The sequence below is a fragment of the Echiichthys vipera genome (assembly GCF_963691815.1).
Source record: "Echiichthys vipera genome assembly, chromosome: 14".
NCBI lineage: Eukaryota > Metazoa > Chordata > Actinopteri > Perciformes > Trachinidae > Echiichthys > Echiichthys vipera.
In genome coordinates, this window is record NC_139839.1 from 18,915,613 (window position 1) to 18,937,526 (window position 21,914).

General features: G+C 39.1%; 1 protein-coding gene across 10 annotated transcripts in view; it reads right to left on the reverse strand.

Annotated features, from left to right (window-relative positions):
- The window catches only part of msi2b (musashi RNA-binding protein 2b), a 251,582-nt gene that overhangs the window by 8,219 nt on the left and 221,449 nt on the right, over positions 1-21,914 (reverse strand). For 4 of the 10 annotated variants that reach the window (XM_083927057.1, XM_083927053.1, XM_083927056.1 and 1 more), the window contains exons 11-13: positions 20,310-20,429; positions 6,838-7,017; positions 2,697-2,851 (exon numbers count right to left, since the gene is read on the reverse strand). In XM_083927057.1, the coding sequence (XP_083783183.1) occupies positions 2,697-2,851; positions 6,838-7,017; positions 20,310-20,429 (455 nt within the window). The remainder of the gene's footprint in view (positions 1-2,696; positions 2,852-6,837; positions 7,018-20,309; positions 20,430-21,914) is intronic. The other 6 variants (XM_083927058.1, XM_083927059.1, XM_083927062.1 and 3 more) reach the window with 3 other exon arrangements.

Below are 21,914 nucleotides of genomic sequence, written 5' to 3' on the forward strand. Positions count from 1 at the left end.
ATCTCGCAGAGAGTCCCAGGGCTGCTGCTGCATCACCTCTCTGCTTTATTGCACTCTGTTTGATTCACTGGGTAGTTCTCAAGTGGTGATTTAGTACGTGGTATCACAGGCACAATTTGACATTCTGCAAGGAAATCACACAGCCCGGCCTGTATCAAATGGGTAAAATAGAGTATTTTCTACGCTGAGCAGTTTTATACATCTGTCGTTTTAAACTGTTTTAAGGTAAATATGATGAAAAAAACTAACATTTCTATTCAGAATTGATAGTTTTACATTATCTAGCTCAGCATGGTTACAAACTGTTGCACCAAATGGAAAATAATGGAAACAAATCGCCTCATTTCCATCTGTAAACTATCTGCTGGTAAATCTGCTTTGAAAATGAGCCAGTCTGGTCTTTCATAACAAATATTTTGCTTCCTACGCTGAGACCAACAGATTATCACAGATAGCCAGTGGACCTAAAACAATTAATAAGAGAGGCTTTGCTTAGGAAGCAAAAAGCCAATAAAATGTATTTTTCTGGTAAGCTCTGTTTTTGTTTGGATATCATAAATCAATTACACATATTTACTAAAATTAAAATGAGCTATTTTATCTTCTCATGAGCAGTTTGCACATTTGCTCCCAGTGGCACTATCCCATACCGACAACATTGCTGCTACAGTATGTTAGTCTCCCATTCCCTTCATCCTTCAAACTGATAAATCTCCAGTGCTAATTTCTCCCCCCAAAAAAGGGGCGGTTGCATAAAATGTTTTGACAAACACCACAAGGATTGCGAAAAAACAAAAGAAGTTACCAGTTACAAGAAAAGCTACAAGAAACGCCACAAATGCACCAAATTAATTTGAATCTTTCTGGTTACTGTGGAAGTAAATTCAAAATAATGATGTGGACTATAAAGTTTGGAAAGAGTGTCTTCACCTTGTAGTCTTGCAGCGCTTGCTTGCAGTACTAATGGGCTTGTTGTAATTCCACCTCAGTTAAGCCATGCATTAATGAGCTTCTTTCAGAAAAGCAGGTGTTATTTTCACAACCTATACTGTGTCACTCAGTTCAGTCATGTAAAACAGTATAAACATGCCCCAACAAGACTGGCAGTGTGTCTGAGAACTGAGCCCTGCTGCACCTCGCTGGGGGCCATACAAATCAGATGGTAACATTTCAGATTCATTATTCAGTGAGGTCCAGGTTAGACCAAGACACAAGTAAAGTAAACAAATCACTGATTGAGTCTTCTTTTTGGGGAGTTTCAACCTTGTCCCTTTGTTGACAACAAGCTCCCGAACATAAGGACTCTGAGCTAATAGCTAAGCAAGACTTATTTAATTTGACTGGATTTACTGTGCAGTCTTTGCTTGTTTTTACGAGGCTTACTTAGCAATACTATAACATTTATTACATAACTAGAATTTATTATTTTTTTAAAGTCTAGTACTTGTTTCCTTTATGTGACTTTTAAAAAAAGCTTTTTTTGTGCCGCTGCCTTGTCCAAGAGATTCTGAATCTCAATAGGAATATTCCTGGTAAAAAAAGGTAAAATAAATAAATAAATAGATTATGTTACACTAATGAATCACTGATGTATTTAAAATATGATCCCTTTTAAAGAGGCACGTCACTACAGTTACTAAAGTACACAAAAGATATAAGTCGCAAGATATAAAATTATGTCCTCACAAAATAAGTTATTTTTATTGAAAATACTGTACGTTAATAAAAACGTTGTAATGTCCTTATCACCTTAAAATCACATATTAAATGTTTATATATTTCGTATGAATGCTAATAAGGCAGCTTTATTATTTCTTCTTTTAATGTTTTTATTGACTTTAGGATGATCTCTCCAAGACTTGGGATTATCATAAAAGAGGAACTTATTTTGTTAATAATATTCCCACATTTTTTTAAGCGTCACTATGTTGCCAGACTATGTCTTTGTTTTTACTGGGGCCAAGGTTTGCAGCACATCAACTAAACTGATACAAGACAAGACAGACGTCTCATCACATTTAGAAGAACACCCCTTTGTTACTGTCACCTGCACTAGCCCTGCTATTCTGACACTTACGTTAGCACTGGAAATTTTGCAGCCAACTGATGAGAAAGAGTAAAAGTGCAACAACACCTGGCTGTACAACTACACCTGGACAAGGACACTGGGAGAGACAACATTATCCCTGTGACGGAGCAAATTCAAGCTCCGGGACAGATGGGTTTCTAAAAATAAAGGAAATTTGTCCTAGGAAGGTGACACAGAGTCTGGAGTGAGGTGATTTGTGCAAAAGCTTAGGGGAATAAACATTTGCATTTGACACAGATAACTTTGAGGGCTAAGACAGGGTTTACCCTGATGTGCAAAATGCTTACATGACCTCTGAACTCAATGACAGCAGATACCTCTCTGCAAAGAAATGATCCAAACTCTTAGACTCTTCTGCTTGGTTTAGCTTATTTGCAAAAAGGGCAGGTGGTTATTTCAATCTAGTAAGTGGAGGAGTATAAAGTCCTATAATTAGTAAGCTCTACTCCTTAAGATAAAAAGTCCAGTGTTAAAGAACATCACAATTATAGGCAATGTGCATTGGCTTAGTGTCTAATTTTAGTGGTGGTATTCTGACACACAGGAGGCAAACTGAGCTCAAGGTGCGGTCACACACACAACAGGCAGTCTGCATTTAAGGACTCACTGTGATGCTGGGGCCAAACCCAGAGCCAGGCTGAGGGCTAGCAGCACTGATGTAATTTCCCACAGCTGAATCCTGGCTGCTAGGTCCGTACAGGTCAGCCACAGGACCTGGACTGTTAGCACCAGGGAAACCTCCGGGCCTTGACGGGTTGGCGCCTGCATACAAACACAGCAGGGAGCGGAGTAACTCAGAGACATCCAACGGCAATTGGTGCAATTCTTACTTGCTATGACTCAAAAAGGAAACGTTTAAACCAAAAGAACACATTACTGGATTCATGTTTTTCTCAAATGACTTACTTAAAGTTGATATTACAGATACTTGCTTGTGTTTAAAAATATTAAATTTCATTTGATATCAAATGGTGCAGGATTAAGTGAACCATGATTTTAAAAGTCCGGAATTACAGGTGAATCCAGTATGATATTCTGAATATAATCTACATGCTGTGTGCATTATGCATAGGAGTAACATTCACTTTGTATAATCATGCACAACACAAAACAAGCACACTGCTAGGAATACTTCCACCATGCTAATAAACTAGTAAGGTTGCAGTGTCAATGTTGCCATGCATAATGTGAAGGAGTACTTGTAAAACATCATTAGCTGTTGAATAAGAAGAGTAACACAGATTTATTTATATTACGGTTTATAGACTTCACTTTTTGAACAGCATTTTGAACCAAGACATTTGCCATACTTTATGCCGCCTATATGACCTATGACTCATAGATACCGCCAAGAACCTACTAAAAAATATTCTCCATAATTTCAGCTGTGTGCTTGAGCTTTCCAGTCTGCTGGTGTAACTTTTGGCATAAAGCAAAGAGGTATGTGAGACAAGAGCAGGAGGCATAAGGGGGAAATATAAAAGCTTGACCCGACTTCATGTACAGGTCCAAACTCAGGGGGGGATAAAAAAGAAATACTGTACATGACTTACCACCTTTGCCCTGTGAGTAAGAGCAACTCAGACAAATAAAATGTCTTTTGAAAATCTAGATGCCTACTAAAGGCCAAAGACACTGGCAACGCAGAAAAAAAACAGTCTGGGAGAAAGAAAAACGCAGTGATCTCTTAACAGCAATCTCCTCTGCTGTCAGCTTCACATAACCCTCCGTCTCACCCTCATTCAAAGACAGACTGCGAAAAAAGCTGTATTATAAAGAAAAATCTTCCGACCACAGAAACATGCTCGATCTTGTGTATATATGAGCTCATGAGCCCTATGATGCCTGAGAGGAAGTCTCACAGAAATATAGAGTAGTGTAACTGCAGTACATCCGATGTGTTAATGCCCGCAGTATACAAACTGTATCATTGCTCCATCTATCAAAGCCGTATTGGACAGGTTAGGTCCATTAGAAGCACCTGCAAACGTACTCTAGATATCCATGTAAAGCACTCTAGAAAAATGAAGCCATCGGCCTAAACACACATCTAGTGGAGTTGACACTGCTGTTTAACTGTAAGGACTTTAAATAGTGAGCAGCTAGTGCTCTTATCTTGCCTGAACAGCCTTCAGTAGTCTGGCTTATTATATAATTAAGGATTTTGTTCAGTTGAAATGGCAACCCGCATTTCCTATGACTGGTGATTTTTATTAAGAGTGTGGCTCACCCCTCTCCCTGTGAAACTGAGTTTTTCATTTAAATGTAGGGGCTGCACTGGTTCTGCATTTGACTTTGGGAGCAAAACAATCTCAACTGCATCGTGGGTCAGATAGTCGTTCAGAATATTTTTTCTTCATAAGGAATGCTAGTGGTTAAGTCTTATGCTTCAGTTTCTGGTACTTGTGCTGGCGCAGATACATCTGACTGAAGACTGGAGAGAAAATCATTTGATCCTCAGAGTGACTTCTCTGTGTGAAGTACTTTGAGAGAAAAATGGGAAGACCTGAATGAATGAATGTCTAATGTCTAACTTTATACCGAACCCAGTGTGCTACCAACCTGTCTGTTTCTTCCAGGTTATATTGGCTTCATTTTAATTCACTGAAATGTAGTGCTGAAGTACAGATATAGGCACTGTGCACAAGAAACGCATTTGTCAATGATATTTGCCTTAAAACGGCATATGGGAACTATTCTATTCTCCCTTTCAGGCTAGCAATCTGTGTAGCACAATCTCCATCTGTGGACTGAGCGCTTTGTGAGGAGCGGGGCTGCTCGCCATATCATTTGCACAGTAATGACATGATAAATGAAATATGGGTAATCTATGACCTACCACTGGTCATCAAAAGACACTCAATGTACGCAAGAATCAATTAAACTTCCTGAAAACTGTTCTCCTTATCTTATTAAAAAAAACATCCAAATAAACAGTACCACTGTTATTCCTTTTGCTATAATTTGATCTCTGATTTTCTTATCATTGCTCAAACACTGGGGTCAACGTTGGCTACAAGTATGAAATCTATTTCACAGACAACACACACATAAATTGGGCTGAGTCACTCAGGATTTGAACATGTCCTCTCAGCTGAGAAAAACCTGTGCTTCACCAACCAAGCAAAACTCAAACAAAAAAACACCAGACCAACAGAGTGAATTACCATAGCTGCTGCTAAAAAGGTGGTTTAAAGAGGTAATTTGTTCCCATTCTTCTCTTATGTCAACTATAATATACGATACATTAACATGCTACAACCAGGCCTCAAAATCAACAGGCTTACTGGCATTGGTGTGTGTATTTGCAGTGATGTAAAGTAGCAGTAATCTCCTCCTACTGTGCAGCTGTGTATCAATTAAAACACTTCACACTGCTTAACAGATCTAGTAGAAGTAAAGCGTATGGTGAACTATGTCTGTGGTACTATCACACTTGAACAAGTGTTGTGGCAATGATACTAAAACAGCAGGCCTGTAAGAAACCCTTTAGAGCTACATCTGCAGAGTTGTTTCTTTACAACCCGTCTGTGTTTTGTTTTTTTGCTATTTGCTGTGCTAGAGTCAGTAGGAAATGCCAACATCTGCCCGGGGCAGCTGGCCAACACTTTAACCATTAGGGGGAGAGTTGGCCCTACATGAACATGCTCACTTTATTAGTCCAAAAGGGTGAGAGGACAGCCCCTTTTGTTTTTAATATGTCTGCTATAACTGTGAAGTGGAGGTAGAGACACAATATTAAAGGCACAAGACTGAAGACTATGGCAGGAGCAGCAGGGGCATGTGAGTCTCCAGAGACAGGCAATCTCACGGCTGTGTGTAGGTCAAGCTGTCACCTCCAACAAGGCACCCACATCATATGAAGGCACTCTTAACTAGACCTCCTTTACTTAGGAACGTAGTAAGAACCAACCACTTTGGATGAAATAAACATTGGTGGTATGCCATGTCAGTGATCATGAGCATTTCATTTTCAGAATAAATACTGTATATAGAGTATATACAAAACATGTAAATTCTTAACACCTCTGTCTACTCAAACAAATAGCATGAGTTCATAATATATTGTATGCATTGCATGCAGGTAGTGAAACATCAATGTGCAGTTTTGTTTTTTGAAAGCTATGATTTTCATAAGGTAGATAAGAGAACATCAGAAAAAAAGCCCACAAAATGAAAATGTGCTTGTGTTGTAATGGCTGTTTTATGCAAAGATGTTGTCTTAAGTGTCTAATATTGTAGGGCATTTCTAGTGATTTCCTACTCAGACTTTCACAAACTAATAATAATAATATGAGCAATCATTCTTACACTTAAAATACTTAAAGGGCTCGACTAAAAAATGACTCTCACTCGTTCCTTTGCTGTTAGAAATTCAATATAAACTTGTTAGATGCCAGTGTACTCTCCGACAACATCAGTAGTTATTTTGTTCACATGCAAATGAGGGATTACATTCTGTATGTGTCTGCCCCTTATGTGCAAGCAGGGGCTGGAACATAACTTCACAAAGAAACAGAAAATCTACATAAAGAAGTGAAAAAAAGGAGGAAGAACATGCAATAATATCTTGTCAGCAAGACGTGTTTTTATAGTTTTTTTTAAAGGGGGAGGGGATTTTTCTTGGTTTCCTTAACAAAAGCAAGAGGAAATGTATATAGGATAGATTAGATCATCTGCATGAAATAATGTCATGAATCAAACTGAAAAGTCCAAAAAGTGGATGAGATAGATGCGCATATACAAACCTGGGTTCTTAAATTGATCCGGGCTGTGTAGGTGCTGAAGGGGGGAGTTGCAGGCGGAGGTGGCATGCTCACTGTGCAGCATCTGAGCCGCTTGGGGCCCCAGGGAGCCATAGTCAGCAAAGGAGCAGGGCCCCCCCCTCTGGTCACTGGGCGTAGAGTAAAACCCATAATCGGGGAGGCCTGGGAGATACAGTATAGGGTGGGGAGGGGGAGGGGAGGGGACTCCATCATTGTGGAAAACAACTTTTTCATTGTCAAAGTCAATGTCCAGATTGTTAAGCATAACTTGGTGTTGTGTTACACCATTTTTTAGAAAACATCCATGAGTTTTGTCTACTTTAACTGCGCCGCCCCCCTGCCCTCCCTCCCCAGCAGCTCCTACCATGTGGCCAGGCCCCCTTGGCATATGGTCCGTGTTTGAGACATATGCTCAGCTGTATCATATACATTAGCTGTACAATTATTGATACATACTATCTCTCCCTGAAATGATACAATTGAACCCTTCTCAGTAACTCTAATACCTAGACTTGATTCAAATGGACAAATGACAATAAATACAAAATTTACAGGCCACAGCTTTGAATCTGGTTTTTGCATTATTGACCTGTCCTCCATGTTTTCTTGCAATCATTCATAAGAAGTGAGATAAAAACTGAAGAATCATTAAAACACACGTCAATACATTTCTCATTTCAAACTGACAATTCTTTGTCGACACACCTGAAGGAAGCTTTTGTCATTTAAATGAAAAGAAACATTGTGTGCACCAATCAATAATTAATCTAAAGCTTTTTTTCTTTTTACCAACAGCAACAGATGATATGGTTTTTATGTGAGTGAGATAAAGACACACATGTTTATAGATGATAGGCATCTTGAACTGCACTAAGTACCCTACACACATCTCAGATTGGCCTCTTCGAATGATTGTCTTTGACACAGATGGTGGATTATCAACAGTTTAGAAAATGTCTTTCAGCAATAAGTCGTGCTGGCATTTATTGCTTGTCCTCTTAATCTGAGACAAGCTGCTCATATAAAGAGTGCAATTAAAAGAAACTGCTCCTTCTCACACCTCTTTGATAACGCAGTTAATCTACTCAGGAGGGACTGAGATTGGTGACACCAGATTTTCCATGCTGGGTTTCCCGTGCTGTGGGTTTGTTTTTTTATTTGGATCCTGGAGCGAAAAGCCATTCAAAGCCACTTCACCTCTACCCATTCAGAGTGAGACAGTCCACTTCTGCCAAATGGAATGTAAGCACCAGCCATGTTTCTCTCCGCCAATGCTTTTTAGCACTCTGATCTCACCACTTGTGGGCTGTCTGCCCACTCATCAAATTATAGGCTCCAAATACGGCAGGCTTCCCACGTACGTCACATAATGCCTGACACATTGAACAAAGCTCAAGAACCAATCATTCCATTTACTTCACTTAGACAAATGTCACAGAACATTGATTGGCCTTGCTAATGAGGAAAACTGGATCAATGGAATAATTATAACGGGGAAAAAAACATTTGACAATTGCACAAACCGTGTTATTGGGAATTCACAAAGAAGCTATTCCAAATATGTCACCAGTTTAGAACAATTTAGAGACTGGAACCATTTTGTAATACTTTCACTATGTTTCATTCAAGAATAGGTTTTCAAAGGTTGCTTTCATATACAGTAAAGTATATAGTATACAATTTACAATGAACCATGTTCAGGGATCAAATGTCAACTAAGGAATTTTCCTACTCATGAAAAGAGAAGATGTGGTGACCGATTATAATAATGATAAAATAAAGGTCGAGATTGAGGATTGGTATCGTTCTGCCGGAAGTAAGGGGGTAGGAAGCATTCCCCCTTTACACCCCATCCCCGGTGTGTAGTGAAGACTGTACTGAAGGTCAAGTTCAAAGATGGGTTCGGTCAGAGCAGGGGCGTTCGCCCACCCCACTCCCATTTAGGCCTCTGGCTCAATTTGGTATTGTGGCTGGTGTGATCCTATTGCATGCTGGTCTCTAGTTATATTTATTATCATTATTGTACCAAGCCCACATTAAAATATCAAAAATATTCTTATCAGCAGATTGTTGAAGTGGGTGTCAGACGGAAAAGTTATTTCCATTTGAGATAAGGCTCAGACATACATTGGGTTAACTCACATTACAGGTTTTAATTGGCAACTGCAACTTTTACGCTAGAGCGCCTAAACTCGACATAAACAAGGAGTTATTCATAGATGACCATGCCCTCAACAATGTTTGCAAAAACAGAAAAAGGCTGCACTTAAAGTACTTTGTGCAATGCTTTTATAAACGGGAAGCAAGAACAACAAAAAAAAGCATATAACAGATTCAGATGTTTTGGTCAGTTCTGCAGCAAAGTTCAGTTTTATATCAAAGCAGACTACAGTTTTGGCTACAACACTTAAAATCCCACTTCATTATTATTGAAATAACCTAACTACAGCTTGTAGGATCTTTTTGACAGCATCAATATCTGCAATCTGACCTTGTAACTGCTCAAGTTGACCAAAATTTCTGACAACCTATCTTGTAGAAATTATTCCAGATTTCAAGAATTAATTAGGTGTCATACTTTAATCAGGTCATACATTGGACTGAACCAGTGTCTGCCCAGTATTATGGACATTTCAAAACAATTACTAATTTTCAAGGAAAAGAAACACCAAGCTGATGTTGTTTACCTTTTAAATCCGTCAACTACCACATATCGGGCAGTGCTCGGTGTTGGCTGTACATTATGTACAGTAAGTGCAGTAAGTATACATTGTACAATAATTATTTTCTCTACTGTGAAGAACTCAAGAGATCTTCCTAGATTGTAACATTAAGCAAGGTAATGAAGTTTGAGAATCTTCAGACACTGTATGCTGTCGCATTGTCTGCAGGTGCAACAGGCCAAGGTTAGAAACTGGCTTTGTGTGCTGGATAGAGGCAGCTGGGCAAGAGTCCCACTCAGACACTCATGCACAAACATGTGGGCACACATTCTCAAAGCCATATATTTTCATCAGTGGCTATCTGATCTGTTATGCAGGATGAGACTGGGCAGAGTGTGTCCACAGCTGCATTAGTATCACCGATCATATCACTGCGCCTCAGACCTTCCCACTATTAATATTCACGCAATCTATCCAGAACAATGGGCCTTTCTTGGACTTCTTTTTTTTCCACTGGCCACTAATTGGATGTAATTACTCATCTACAAAACAAATGAGCGTGCTGAGGTTGCCTTGGAGACTAGATCAGGGGACCCAGCAGTGCGAATCTTTCGCAGGGCTTCATTTATACTGGTAATTATCTCCCCTACCCCCACCCTCTTTCCCTTCTGCCCTCAGTGACCAAAGCTGGCTGCGAGGCGATGGAGAGGGGAGTGTCTTGCAGTCATCTGTTACTGACATCATCGGGGTGGCTCTCTTTAAGTGGATAAATGCCCTGCTCTCGTTCCCACTTTGCCAGGTGACTGCCTTTAAGGAGGAATCACAAAGCTTGAAAGTACTGCTGCTCTTTTTCTCACTAGTTGGAAAATAAAACTAAACACGCTGATGATAAAATAAAGCGTCATGCTCCCTGGCCTGTTGAGACTTCAGAATGTGAAAAATATTTTCAGAAGTTCGCCAGCGTTCTACACCAAGTTTATGATTATCCCACTTGTCTAATTTTAAATCCCACAGAAAGTCTACATATTAACTAAAACACACACTTTCAAAGGCACAATACGTGATCCAAATGTAGACAAAACAGTTACCTCCCAGGAATAATTATAAACTCAGATTTTGTATTTGTAATATTCAGATGCTATTAAAGGTTTGCGAAGATCAGTAATGTTTGAAAACACATCTAGAGCTTGACCGATTTTACTTATACAAAAATGTCAGTATCCATCCTTACCGAAGTGTATATTGTCCGAACGTTTTTTCTTCAGAACATACAATGCAGAAAACAACGCTTGGGGTGATTTAGCAGTGGTGTCATTAAGTCATTCTTAATTTATTTAAATCAGCAATGAGCTGATACCGAACATACAGTGCAGAAGTTTATTTAGATATTTTACTCATTTTCTCAGTTTTTTCTCATTTCTATAATTGTTAGATGAATTAATACATTGTACATTTTATGTATAAAGTAATTTAGTTAAAGTTGTACTCCATAAAATTTGAGACACCTTGTGTCTAGCGGCCTCTGTGGCGGTAAGATGTAATTGCAGGCGGACCTGTCCTTTCAGAGGCAGACAAAACACGCACGCGCACACACACACACACACACACACACACACACACACACACACACACACACACACACACACACACACACACACACACACACACACACACACACACACACACACACACACACACACACACACACACACACACACACGCGTTCCTATTACACTTCTGAGTCAGGCTTGTAGTAAAGGCAAAAGTTGGCGTTTTGGATTTCTGATTACAAGTGAATGCAGCATCACCATTAGTGACGATAAGAATGTGGCGGCTTATTTACATCTAGCCCGCGAATGTCCCTACAGACACCGTTATTGGTATACCCGGCAAAAAAGGCAGGTGGAAGTGCATTTCATTAGTGGGTCATATGATCAGTCACCATTGTTTTAACTCACTATTTGATGGATATTACCTTAAAAGGCAATTTAATAGATGAAAATCTTACGGAGTACAACTTTAAGAAAGCAGCCTTCTGAATATCGGTGCACAATCTGCATAGAAAATTCGGTAATTGTTGAACTTTTCCCATATCTATCAGTTAGAGTTGTTACCAGTATTGGAAATGCCTCCGACACTGCTTAACATGCTGGCATTGGTGAGAGCACAAATTTGTTCAGAAATCAATTTCAAAGCAGTTCATTTATGTTATTTTCTGTTATGAATGACTAGATAATAAACGAAAGTTCTATGACATTCATGTATTTATTCATGCTATACAAAGTTTAACCTGAACCAGGCCGTACAACAATGATAGCAATCATATCCCATTCATACAGGGTCAATAGTGTACAGCTGATCAAAAATAATGATACAAGTATTATAATATTTAACTTTTAATGCACTAGTATTGGATCTGTACTCGGTATCTGCTGATACACAATTTCAAGTATTGGAATCGGTATCAGGAAGGAATTAATTGTTTTGCAACATCTCTAGTATCGGTCGAAAAGAAATCCCATAATGGTCATGCTCTAAACACATCAATTAAAAAGGCTTTTACTTTAATCATCGACTCTTTGAATTTACATACACCTGTTATTTCTGCAGTCAACAAGCGGGGAATAGAGGGAATTGGGGAATATAAAAATCTATTAACAGAAGTTATTTTCATTTCTGCAAGGAATAATTTTTCATGCAGTCGCTCCTCCCTTTCCCTCGCGGCGCCAGTGAGATTCCTTGGTGGCCATCAAACCACATCACTCTACAGAAGATGTCAATAAACCTGACATGCTGCTTCTCAAATTAGCTTTGAATTTCAGAGCTACCATAATTAGCTTTTCCATTTTCACCAATGTCATTTAAAAATAGCGTGAAAGAAACTAACAGCTCTTTTGCTGTCTAGCCTTGCTTTCACTTTCCATTTGAAATAATCTTTTCTGAATGAATGGCTGAGTAATTAACAGCACTAGACACCCTTTTCAGAGAGCACAGATATTTCATAAATAATACATATTTAATGTCTTGTCATTTTGTGTTCAGAGAAGCTTGGCTAATTAATTTTAACAGATGATTTCTTCTTGCATTTACTCACCCATACTCAAGCACTGTTTTTTTTTTTTACTTTTCATTTTATGCCTGCTTTTCTCTTTTCTTGCTGCTCTTTCCAGTTATGGATAAACTCAACAGAGCTACTGATTTATATTTACCTTCAACCTGAGTTGATTGTGGAAGGTTACAGAGGAATAAGAAATGTGAACACTGGATCATGGATAGAACAATGTGCAACAGTGTAGTAAATCAGTGCACACACTAAATGATTTCAATGCAGATTTTAACCTGTGTGGAATCTGGTCTAGTAGGACAGAGAAAGGGCACTCAGTTATCAACAGTCAGCACAGATTATCCTATTGTGAGCAGGCTCAGAGCTGACAGCCCTGGCCTTTTGGCTGAACACATTTTTTCCAACATGTCTGGTCAGGCTTGTGTGGTTTTAAGAAATCTAGGACTCACTGTGACTGAAACCTGAGACTATTACTGGCTACATCTAATGGTCATTTAGATACAGAGGGAGGGACAATGTGAATTCACTGGAAGAGGACTTTGATTTTTTATAGCAATGCTCAATCTGATATTGTATGATAATAGTCTTCTTACATCTTACAAAATTTCTTTCGGTGACATGTATCTCATTATACTGTACAAAATGCTATCATGTATTGCAGTAAGAATACAAGAAACTATGCACTTTGCAATAAGCATCAAATTAGAAATAAAGAAAGTAATAGTTGTGGTAGCAGTTTGTAATTGTGTCATTTCAAAATAAACGTATAATGCAAATGAAAAAGAAAACCATGTACTGATTAGAAAGGATACAACACATACTGTATTTTATATGTCAGTTTACAGGACTGACTACAACATACCTTACTCCCAGTAAGCCTTCAGTATGTTTTCTGTGGAGAGTGTGTTACGTTTGCAGCCCCTGGAGGGCAGAGTGGTGATGTCCCTAAAGGCCTGTGCCTGTAACCTCAGAGCATCTGCTACCCACAGCTGTGAGAGCCACCACGACCACAGTGGTGGAGGCGCAATGGGACACTTTGCCCTCCCCGATGTGTCACATCTTTCCCTGGGCCTTAAACAAAAGTCCAAGCAGGATGGGCATAGCGTGCCTGCTCATGTTGTTTTGCATCAAATACATGTAGAGCGCCTCTGGCCTCAGAACTGAGCGCTGCAGATTAGCATCTGGGACAAATGGACCTGAGCTCACCAAGAGCTAGATTGATTAAGACCAGCACACACTGCTAATCACGGTCTCCTCTCAGGCACTGCTCAAGATCACAGAGCTTGTTGGAAGAAAACTGATAATGATCTTAATTTGGAAACGTCTGTCATGTGAGATTCCTACTTTTCATTGGTGAAGAAAAAAATTGATGGGAGAGCAAGTCAGATGAGTAAAAGAGAGAAAAGAACAAAGAGCAACAGCTAAGTAAGGGGAGTAATGGGCTTTTAAAAACATGAAGACCATCCATAGTCTCAATAAAACCTTTGCAATTTTTGCTGCAATTTGTGACCACAGTTAATTCTATTCTACCCAGACCACTAAAAGCAGCTGAATGTGACTTTGTGTACACTGCAGGTAGAGCCGAGATCTTAGACTGACATTTGAGCTTCGCAGAAGGCTCAGTGGGATTCAGGAAAACACTCAACCAGAGTAGACTGGGACCTGTGAAGTTCCCTGGACTGTCAGAACCATCTGCATCAATTGCATTTCCTCTCTTTTTATCTGACAATCCTGTAGCACAGGAGATTGCAGATGCGTCTACCTCAAAATGAAGAAAACTGAATGGTAACTAACCTTCTTTCAAAGAATGAGCAAACTATTGACATTTTCTAACTGTTTCACTAGCTGGACATTCATTTAAAGACTTTAAAAAATTTTTTTCAGTATGCACATCAATAAGTAAGTTGTTATTGACAAACATGTCCAATACTAGAGTAGTATAAACTACCTTTCAGTCTCTGTTAGAGTGGAAACTGTGGCTCACTTATGTAGGTTCATCCTTCATATCAAAACCAGAGGTGGATTATACTACTGCAGCCCAGGTGCTGGTGCATGCATTAGTCATCTCCAAATGAGCAATTTCCTCCTTGCTGCTCAACTATGCAGATGTTCAGCCCTCCCCAACTGATAAAAAATGACTGCCCTCTGCATCCTCCAGTGGCACCCTCAAATGAGGTTCAAATCTGTGATACCAGCTTATAAAGCCATGTATGGGCCAGCACCTCTCTAGCTCCAGGCGATGGCAAACTCTGTGCAGTAGCCAGATGTCTCTGATCTACTTCTCGCCTGGAGCCACAGTCTCTGAAACGTCCTCACCAACAGGTGTCAAGACTAAGTCCTTGTTTTTGCTCTTTAATGGTGCAACATGTTCCTAGTAGAGATCAGGGCAGCAAAATACCTCGCCATCTTCAAACACAGACTGAAGACACACTTCTTCAAAAAGTATCTTGACTGACATCACCTTCAGCTTCAACTGGTTCCACTTCCACTAAATAAAACATGTCGCCTAGCCTCTCTGAAAAGTAACCTCAGTGTTCTAACTGTGATAACTGAGATTTTTTGTGCCTTGAATGAGGAAACAATTCACTTTAATCTGCATTTTGTTTTTTACAGTAAGGTCACTATTGCATTTTTATGTTTGTGTAAAAAAATGACAAGCTAAAAGCAAGTAGAAAATAAGCAATCTTCTCTGATAGTTTAATGACAATCTAAAAATAAATATAGTATCTTAGCAAAGTTTGAAAGATGATGCAGAGTCTACGACTTCAGAAACTTTTCTTGTTATTGTACACAACTCCAGCTGCAACTAGGGTATAGTTTGCTGCAAGTGGCAGGCCACAGTGCGATGTCCAAAATACACCTTGTCATCAGCAGTGGTCTGTCATAGAGAGGGAAGTCAGCATGCTGTCATTTTGTCTGTTGAGCTTTGGGAGTAGGGTGAAAGTGCCCTCTGTCAGGGATGGAAAATGTCTTCCGCGCTCACAACACTCTCAGTGTGTGTTGCTGACAAACAAGCCTCACAGCCGACATAAAGGCAATTTCAACACAAAAAGGTTTCTTTTCAAAGAAACATCTATGCTGCCAAAGTATAACTTTATTTCTGATATATTTAGGGATGTTTAAGGAGTGTATCTTGTTTTTTTTTGTGTAACGTGTGGTTCTGATGCCACTTAAAGTGACCACCCCCATCATCCCTGCATCCCACCTCCTGGTTCAATGTACAGTATATCATATGTGGTGCTCTATGGGAACTGTAGGTGGAGTCAAAGCACAAAGAATCCACCTTTTACATCATACATAAGGCTTTTTTTGGTAACCACAAAAACAAAATCAGCCACTAGAATAGCTATTCCTGAGTTGATTCTGGGCTGAGTGGGCTGCAAATTAAATTGTAAGATAGAACGGAGATGCAGCAACATCCCCAGACAATACACAGAGAGGAAGGTCAAGCCTAAACAATCTGTGTCCTCTATTCTGTCTGTGTCTGTATAGAGAGAAGAGACCACTGAATGTATTAATCCATGTAGTATTATGGTATTAGCATCTTCTCAAACACTTAATGAATCATCAATAAATCATTGGTCACTTTCAAAAAGCCACAAACCACAGATTGAAGGACTGCACTTTTTATATCATCGAGGTGCATTGGTGAGGCAGTTCTCTACATAAAATAACTGGTAATAATTCTTTATGATATAACAGGATAACGCTGATTTAGGTAACAACCTGCAGATATATAATCACATTCTTATTGGAGATTTTCTCGCCGTTATTGTGATAATATCCTGATTTGCAGAAATATTTCGCCATATACTGAGGGAGCCCGGAGACTTCACTGTTTTGCTGCCTCATGGCTGTTTAAGGACTCTGAAACAGGCCTATGATGTCACTGTTTACCACTCTAACCCTTCCCCCTCCCCTCACCCCCTGTTCATAGTCATTTACTTGTCTCCCTTCTATTTGCAGCTGTCAGAATTAAACTGTACATAATGGTTGCCATCACGTCTCTTGCTTCCTGGCTGCTGCTAACCCCAAATCAACATTCCTGCTTCTTAGTGATGTTCATTGCAATTGTTGGGCAAATTGTTTGTTTTGAAAATGCAAAATGAAATAGCCTGATGTGAAAGAAAGAGCATCTGATTGGCTTCCAGTGTTCCCACTGTTGATTTGAATTTAAAGCAAATGAGGACAGGTTTGGGAATTTGTTTGTCTGTATGTTTTGTGCACTTGCAGGTAGAGTGCATTCACTACAGTCACTCATACTGTAGCAGTCTTCAGGTATCACAGCACATTACATTAGCAACTGTCTACTGACTTTATTACTGTGAGTGACTGCACAAACCAGACAATATCTGAGTTACAATTAAAACAGATTTTAAACAACAAGCTTGTAATAGTACGTCTAATTAGAAAAGAGACTCTTCTCTAAAGCCTGCGGGCTGTGTGTTCAGTCAGGGGAGCTATTATTGATAGCTATTGAATGATCTACAGTTGTAAGGGTGGAAAAAAACAGTGTGTCTAAATGAAGCCAACAAGTGAATCAATGCTGCGAAACTTGTTTCCTGTTTTTGGAACAAATCTCTTGGCAGATCTTCGCCTGGATGTGAATAAGGTGTGTGCTGTAATAAGTGATGATTAATAGATGATTGATGTCTTAGACACTGTCTTACCTTTCTATCTGATTTTTCAAATATTTGTATATATTATTACACTGTTGCATACAAATGCAACAATAGAATAAGATTTAATCCGTAAAGCAACCACATATTAGTAAATAGTCCAATATGTAGGGTGCTTTGATCGAAAATGATCGAGTCACACCAGATAGATAGAGAAGTACATAGAAAAGTATAGAAGAGGGGTCCAAAAGAAGAAAACTGACTTTGATGTCAATTGGTTGACTGCTACTGCTGGCTTTTCACTATAACTTGTTTAGTTTATAATGGATGGTGATCATTACATATATCAAACTGCAAAGAAACTAATTTCTTATCTGGCATATGAAATATTCTTCTGACTGTCAAATATTTAGACAAAGTGTAAATAAATTGCAGACTGATACCAGGAGATTTCAAGGAAAAACTCCTTGAATAACGGTTACCTACTTTTAAATTATATCTTATTCATAACAGAATAGGCAAAGTGTACCATATCTTTTTAATGATTGCTTGATTAAAGTGACTGAGGTGAAGGGCATTTGTATCCATTAGGCAGAGAACGTGAGGAAACTATCTATGGACCCTACGAGGAGGAGATGTCTCCGGCCTGCTATACGGTTTCCTTCTGAACTGTTGCTGCCATCCACAGCGCCGTGTTGGACTGTTGTGTCCAGCCTGAAATCTATTCACAGCTTTAATCCAATTCTTCCTCCTCTGTTCTCTCTATTTCCCTTGCTCATGCTTCAGGTAACATCCCATGGACTTGTGGGTATAAACTTACATTGCGTGTGTGTTTTATTTTTGTAGCTTGAATTAGCAAGCGAAGCAGCTATTTATTCTAGGCCATTATCTCCTAAGCAGAGACTCAGGCCTGTCTTGGTTAAAGCGCATTCGTTTTTATTTCAGTTGCAGTGAGTGTGGACTGATTAGTTGAAGAAAGGAAAGGTTACTTTTAAGATTAAAGGGTGAGTCTTGGGAAAGCGAGTGAAAATAATTTAGTTATAAGGGAAATAAAGTGCTATTGTTGCTTATTCATTTGATATTTTCAGTGGTTATAATAATAATAACCAATAATAATAATATTTGTAACCTTCAGTTTTATATTTAATTACAGATTTGAATTTTATTAAACATGAAGTCATAACTTGATTGCCTCACACAAACTGCAGTTGTGTTTGAGTAGTGCTCTGTTTTATCAGTAGGATGGTGCCCCCTGTGTGTCAGAGTGGCCAAAAGGTTTCCATCCTACGAATAAACAAGACTTGGAAAATGCAGAGCTGTTCCCTTTGAATCTACATGTATGTCACTGCTGGATGGGTACAAATCTAACTCCAATGATGAGCAGTGGGTCAGTGTGTTAATGACACCTATTTACATGAGGTGAACGTTCTAACAAGGTTAATTAATAAAAAATGAAACAGTTATTTACAATTTTCAAGCTGAGGCCTTCTGTTGGAATGTGTCCTTCTCTGCCTGCAGCTGATCATTTTCAGAAGTTGGGTATGTTTTACTCCAGCAAAAGTAAAAGGAATGAAGTGTCATCTGAATACAATGACCAAGCACTGACAATACACCAAGCAGCGGTGTATTGCCGTTCGCTGCAATAATTTTTTGCAGTTGGCATGTTCATGTGTTTCTAGTGTGGATTATTAATTTGTAAACATATAATAGGAGAGGTCACAGGATTATGTTACTGTTTGGTTGTGGGTATTCTCTCTGGCTCGAGAGTTAAACTATCCCCAACTGTTACTTTGGCCGCACTCCGCCACAGAACCCGGTGAGCTGAGCTCAGAGTGGCCAACGCAGGATTCCATAGACATTGTGTGGCAGCTCACCGCTGGGGGCACTTTGCAGCTGCTTTATGTGTTTTCAGAGTAACCCTGCTTGGATTTATAAACAAATGTGACAGTGCATAGTTCTAATCACGGTCTATTTGTGTGTGTTAGGGAACAGCAGAGTATTTCCATGGGACCTTAAAAAGCTGAATGAGCAGCTTCATAGAGGGAACCCAAGCACTGACTGGTCTTACTAAGGCGACTAGTGCGTGCTGCACTCTCCTCTGACTTATACACTCTCAGTCTGGACTATTCTTACACATTTTTCAGACTTCTGAAGTCTTTCAAAGACTATTTGAGAAACTTACAACATTGAGGGTGGACCCAACCTACAAGTACATTAGACTAGCTTAGATAATCAAACATGGCTTGTGCTTTTGTTTTTGGATTTTTACTGTGTACTCAAGTATGTGTGTTCCTATTTAGTGTTTAACTTTTTTCTTTTAATGGTGTGGGGATTTTTTGGAAGTTCATGGTTTAATGGACTGTGTTAATAAATGAAACACTGAGCTGCAGTTTAAAATTGTCATGAGTGTCTTTTCAGAGGTTTGTCAAACTGATTGCCCACAGCTTCTCGGGACAGTTACAGTAGTACATCAGTGTCAGTGCTGTGTAGTGTCTATAAGGCTTAGTTAAGAATGAGCAGTGAAGCTTTAAGTAAGTTTATTTTCTTACTAAATGACTTAACAGGAATTTAATAGGGGTTAGGTATTTTGGACTATTTAACACACTGAATATTTATGGAGGATCAACGCTTTATTTTATCATCAGGATATACATTTTTTTTCATTTCGTTTTTATTTTATAAAATGTGAACGGTTAATGCTCACTTATTATTACATTATGTAGATCTGATGCAATTTACAAAAAGAGTCATTGTAATTCAGTTTTCAAAAAGAGTATACATTTTTAATTTTTGAACTTATTTTCTTGGCTTTTTCCATGTAGGATCTACTTAGTGTAAGTTACTGTATATTGTTGACTTTTCTTTGTAGTTTGGAAAGATAAAAAATGGCACCTCCATTGTTTGAGTCAGATTAAAGCAACTATTTTAGGTATATAGAGAGATCTTTGATACAATCTCTACTGTATGTGTGTACGATGATGTCAGTCTAAAGTCAAATTGTTTCCGAATGTGTGCATGGGGGCTTGTGGGACTATGTCTATGGGGAGAAGCAGAGCAGGAGAAGTTGGAGAGAGCAGCAGCCACACAGAACATGGACAGAGCGTTTACCTGGCCCTGTGCTCTGTGGGTACGCCAAGTAGCCGCCTCTTCCACGGGCCCCCCTACCTGAGCCACGCGCTGCTGCTACTGCCGCTGCCGCCACCGGTCCGTATGCTGTCGCTGGGAAGCCTGCAGGCACATACACACACATACACACACATATCACTACCTGCACATGGATGAGTACGTCCCAGAGCTACAGGAGAATGCTGATACCAGCACTGAGCTATGGGATAAAACTACAGCTGTCAGAGACAGCGGCTCATGTCAGGTCGACATCTATCAGCAGACTCTTACTGAACCCACTGTGATAAACAAAACCCTGTCGATCCACTGATCCATACGCAGAAACAGCAAGATAGCCATGGGCAACTCACTGAAAATCACATCAAAATAAGATAAAATCCCGCTTCAATGTACTTGTCATGCTCACCATGAGGTAAATATATAATTATATTAAACAACATACATTAACTCATGATTTTATAATAAAAAACTTCATAAACAGCAACTCACATTAGAGTGATACCATTGGAATATTTCTTATATGTAGACAAAAGTAGTTTGGTGGTTTTAGATTTAAAAAGACTATGCCATGGCAGTAAAGGTATTTTAGTTGTTTAAAAGGAGTTATCCTGACTTTTGTGGCTTCATGTATCCTGATCTAAAGAGAAACAAACTATATCCAGGAAGCACTCCTCCCCAACCATTTTTTAAATTTATAATATTTACTTTAAATTCATATTCTCTCAATTTTACTTTCATAGAATATATTTGTCTGACTTTAAAGGTGCATATTCTTACTCATCTGTAAAACTGTGAGTAGTCTCACTTTCAGAATCCACCAAGTCCCTGATTATATTAGTGAAAGCATTTGGCTCTGGGGGTTGTTTATGTCAGATGCTTTGGATGAAAGATTACAGCCACTTGTGAGCAGCATAGACATGGGCATAATAGCTCTACCTCTGGGGACCATCCCTGCATTTTTTTTCCGGGAGTGCTCCCAATTACTGTGGGTTTCTATGGAATCAAAATCATCCACTGTAATGCAAGAGGCAAAGTATTCCACATTTTTTTCTTGGGCTATTCAGGCAGAAGATATACAGTAGGAAGATTTCCCACAACCAAATGGATACATTTGTTGGACGATTTGTCACTCAGAAGATACTTCAATCTGTTAGCTCATGTGAATACTGAATAAGTCTCTTGTGCTCGTTTCTTCTTAGGTAAATATTTATAGTACTTCAACGCTGAGATCTGTGAGGCTTTAAAGGAGCTGTACTCACTATAGAGCATCAATAGAACAGCAAATACAATGATTTTCTATGTAAAAATATAGTGGATTAATAGCGTTGAGACGAAAATAAAGTCACTCTCCCTCTGTGTGTGTTGTAGTCCGAGTTTCTCCGTTTGTTTTGATAGCCTGTCTGGCCGTGCGTGCATGTTAGTGACTGTGGCCGTGAAAAATGTTTATATTTCAAGTACAGTCTGTGAGAGCCATGTGGAGAAGATCTCAGCCCACATTTTTTCTTAAAAGCTTTAAAAGTATTCAGAAATCTGTTCAAATTGTCAGTTTATAATACACCAACAACTGAAACCCCTTCCATGCAAAGA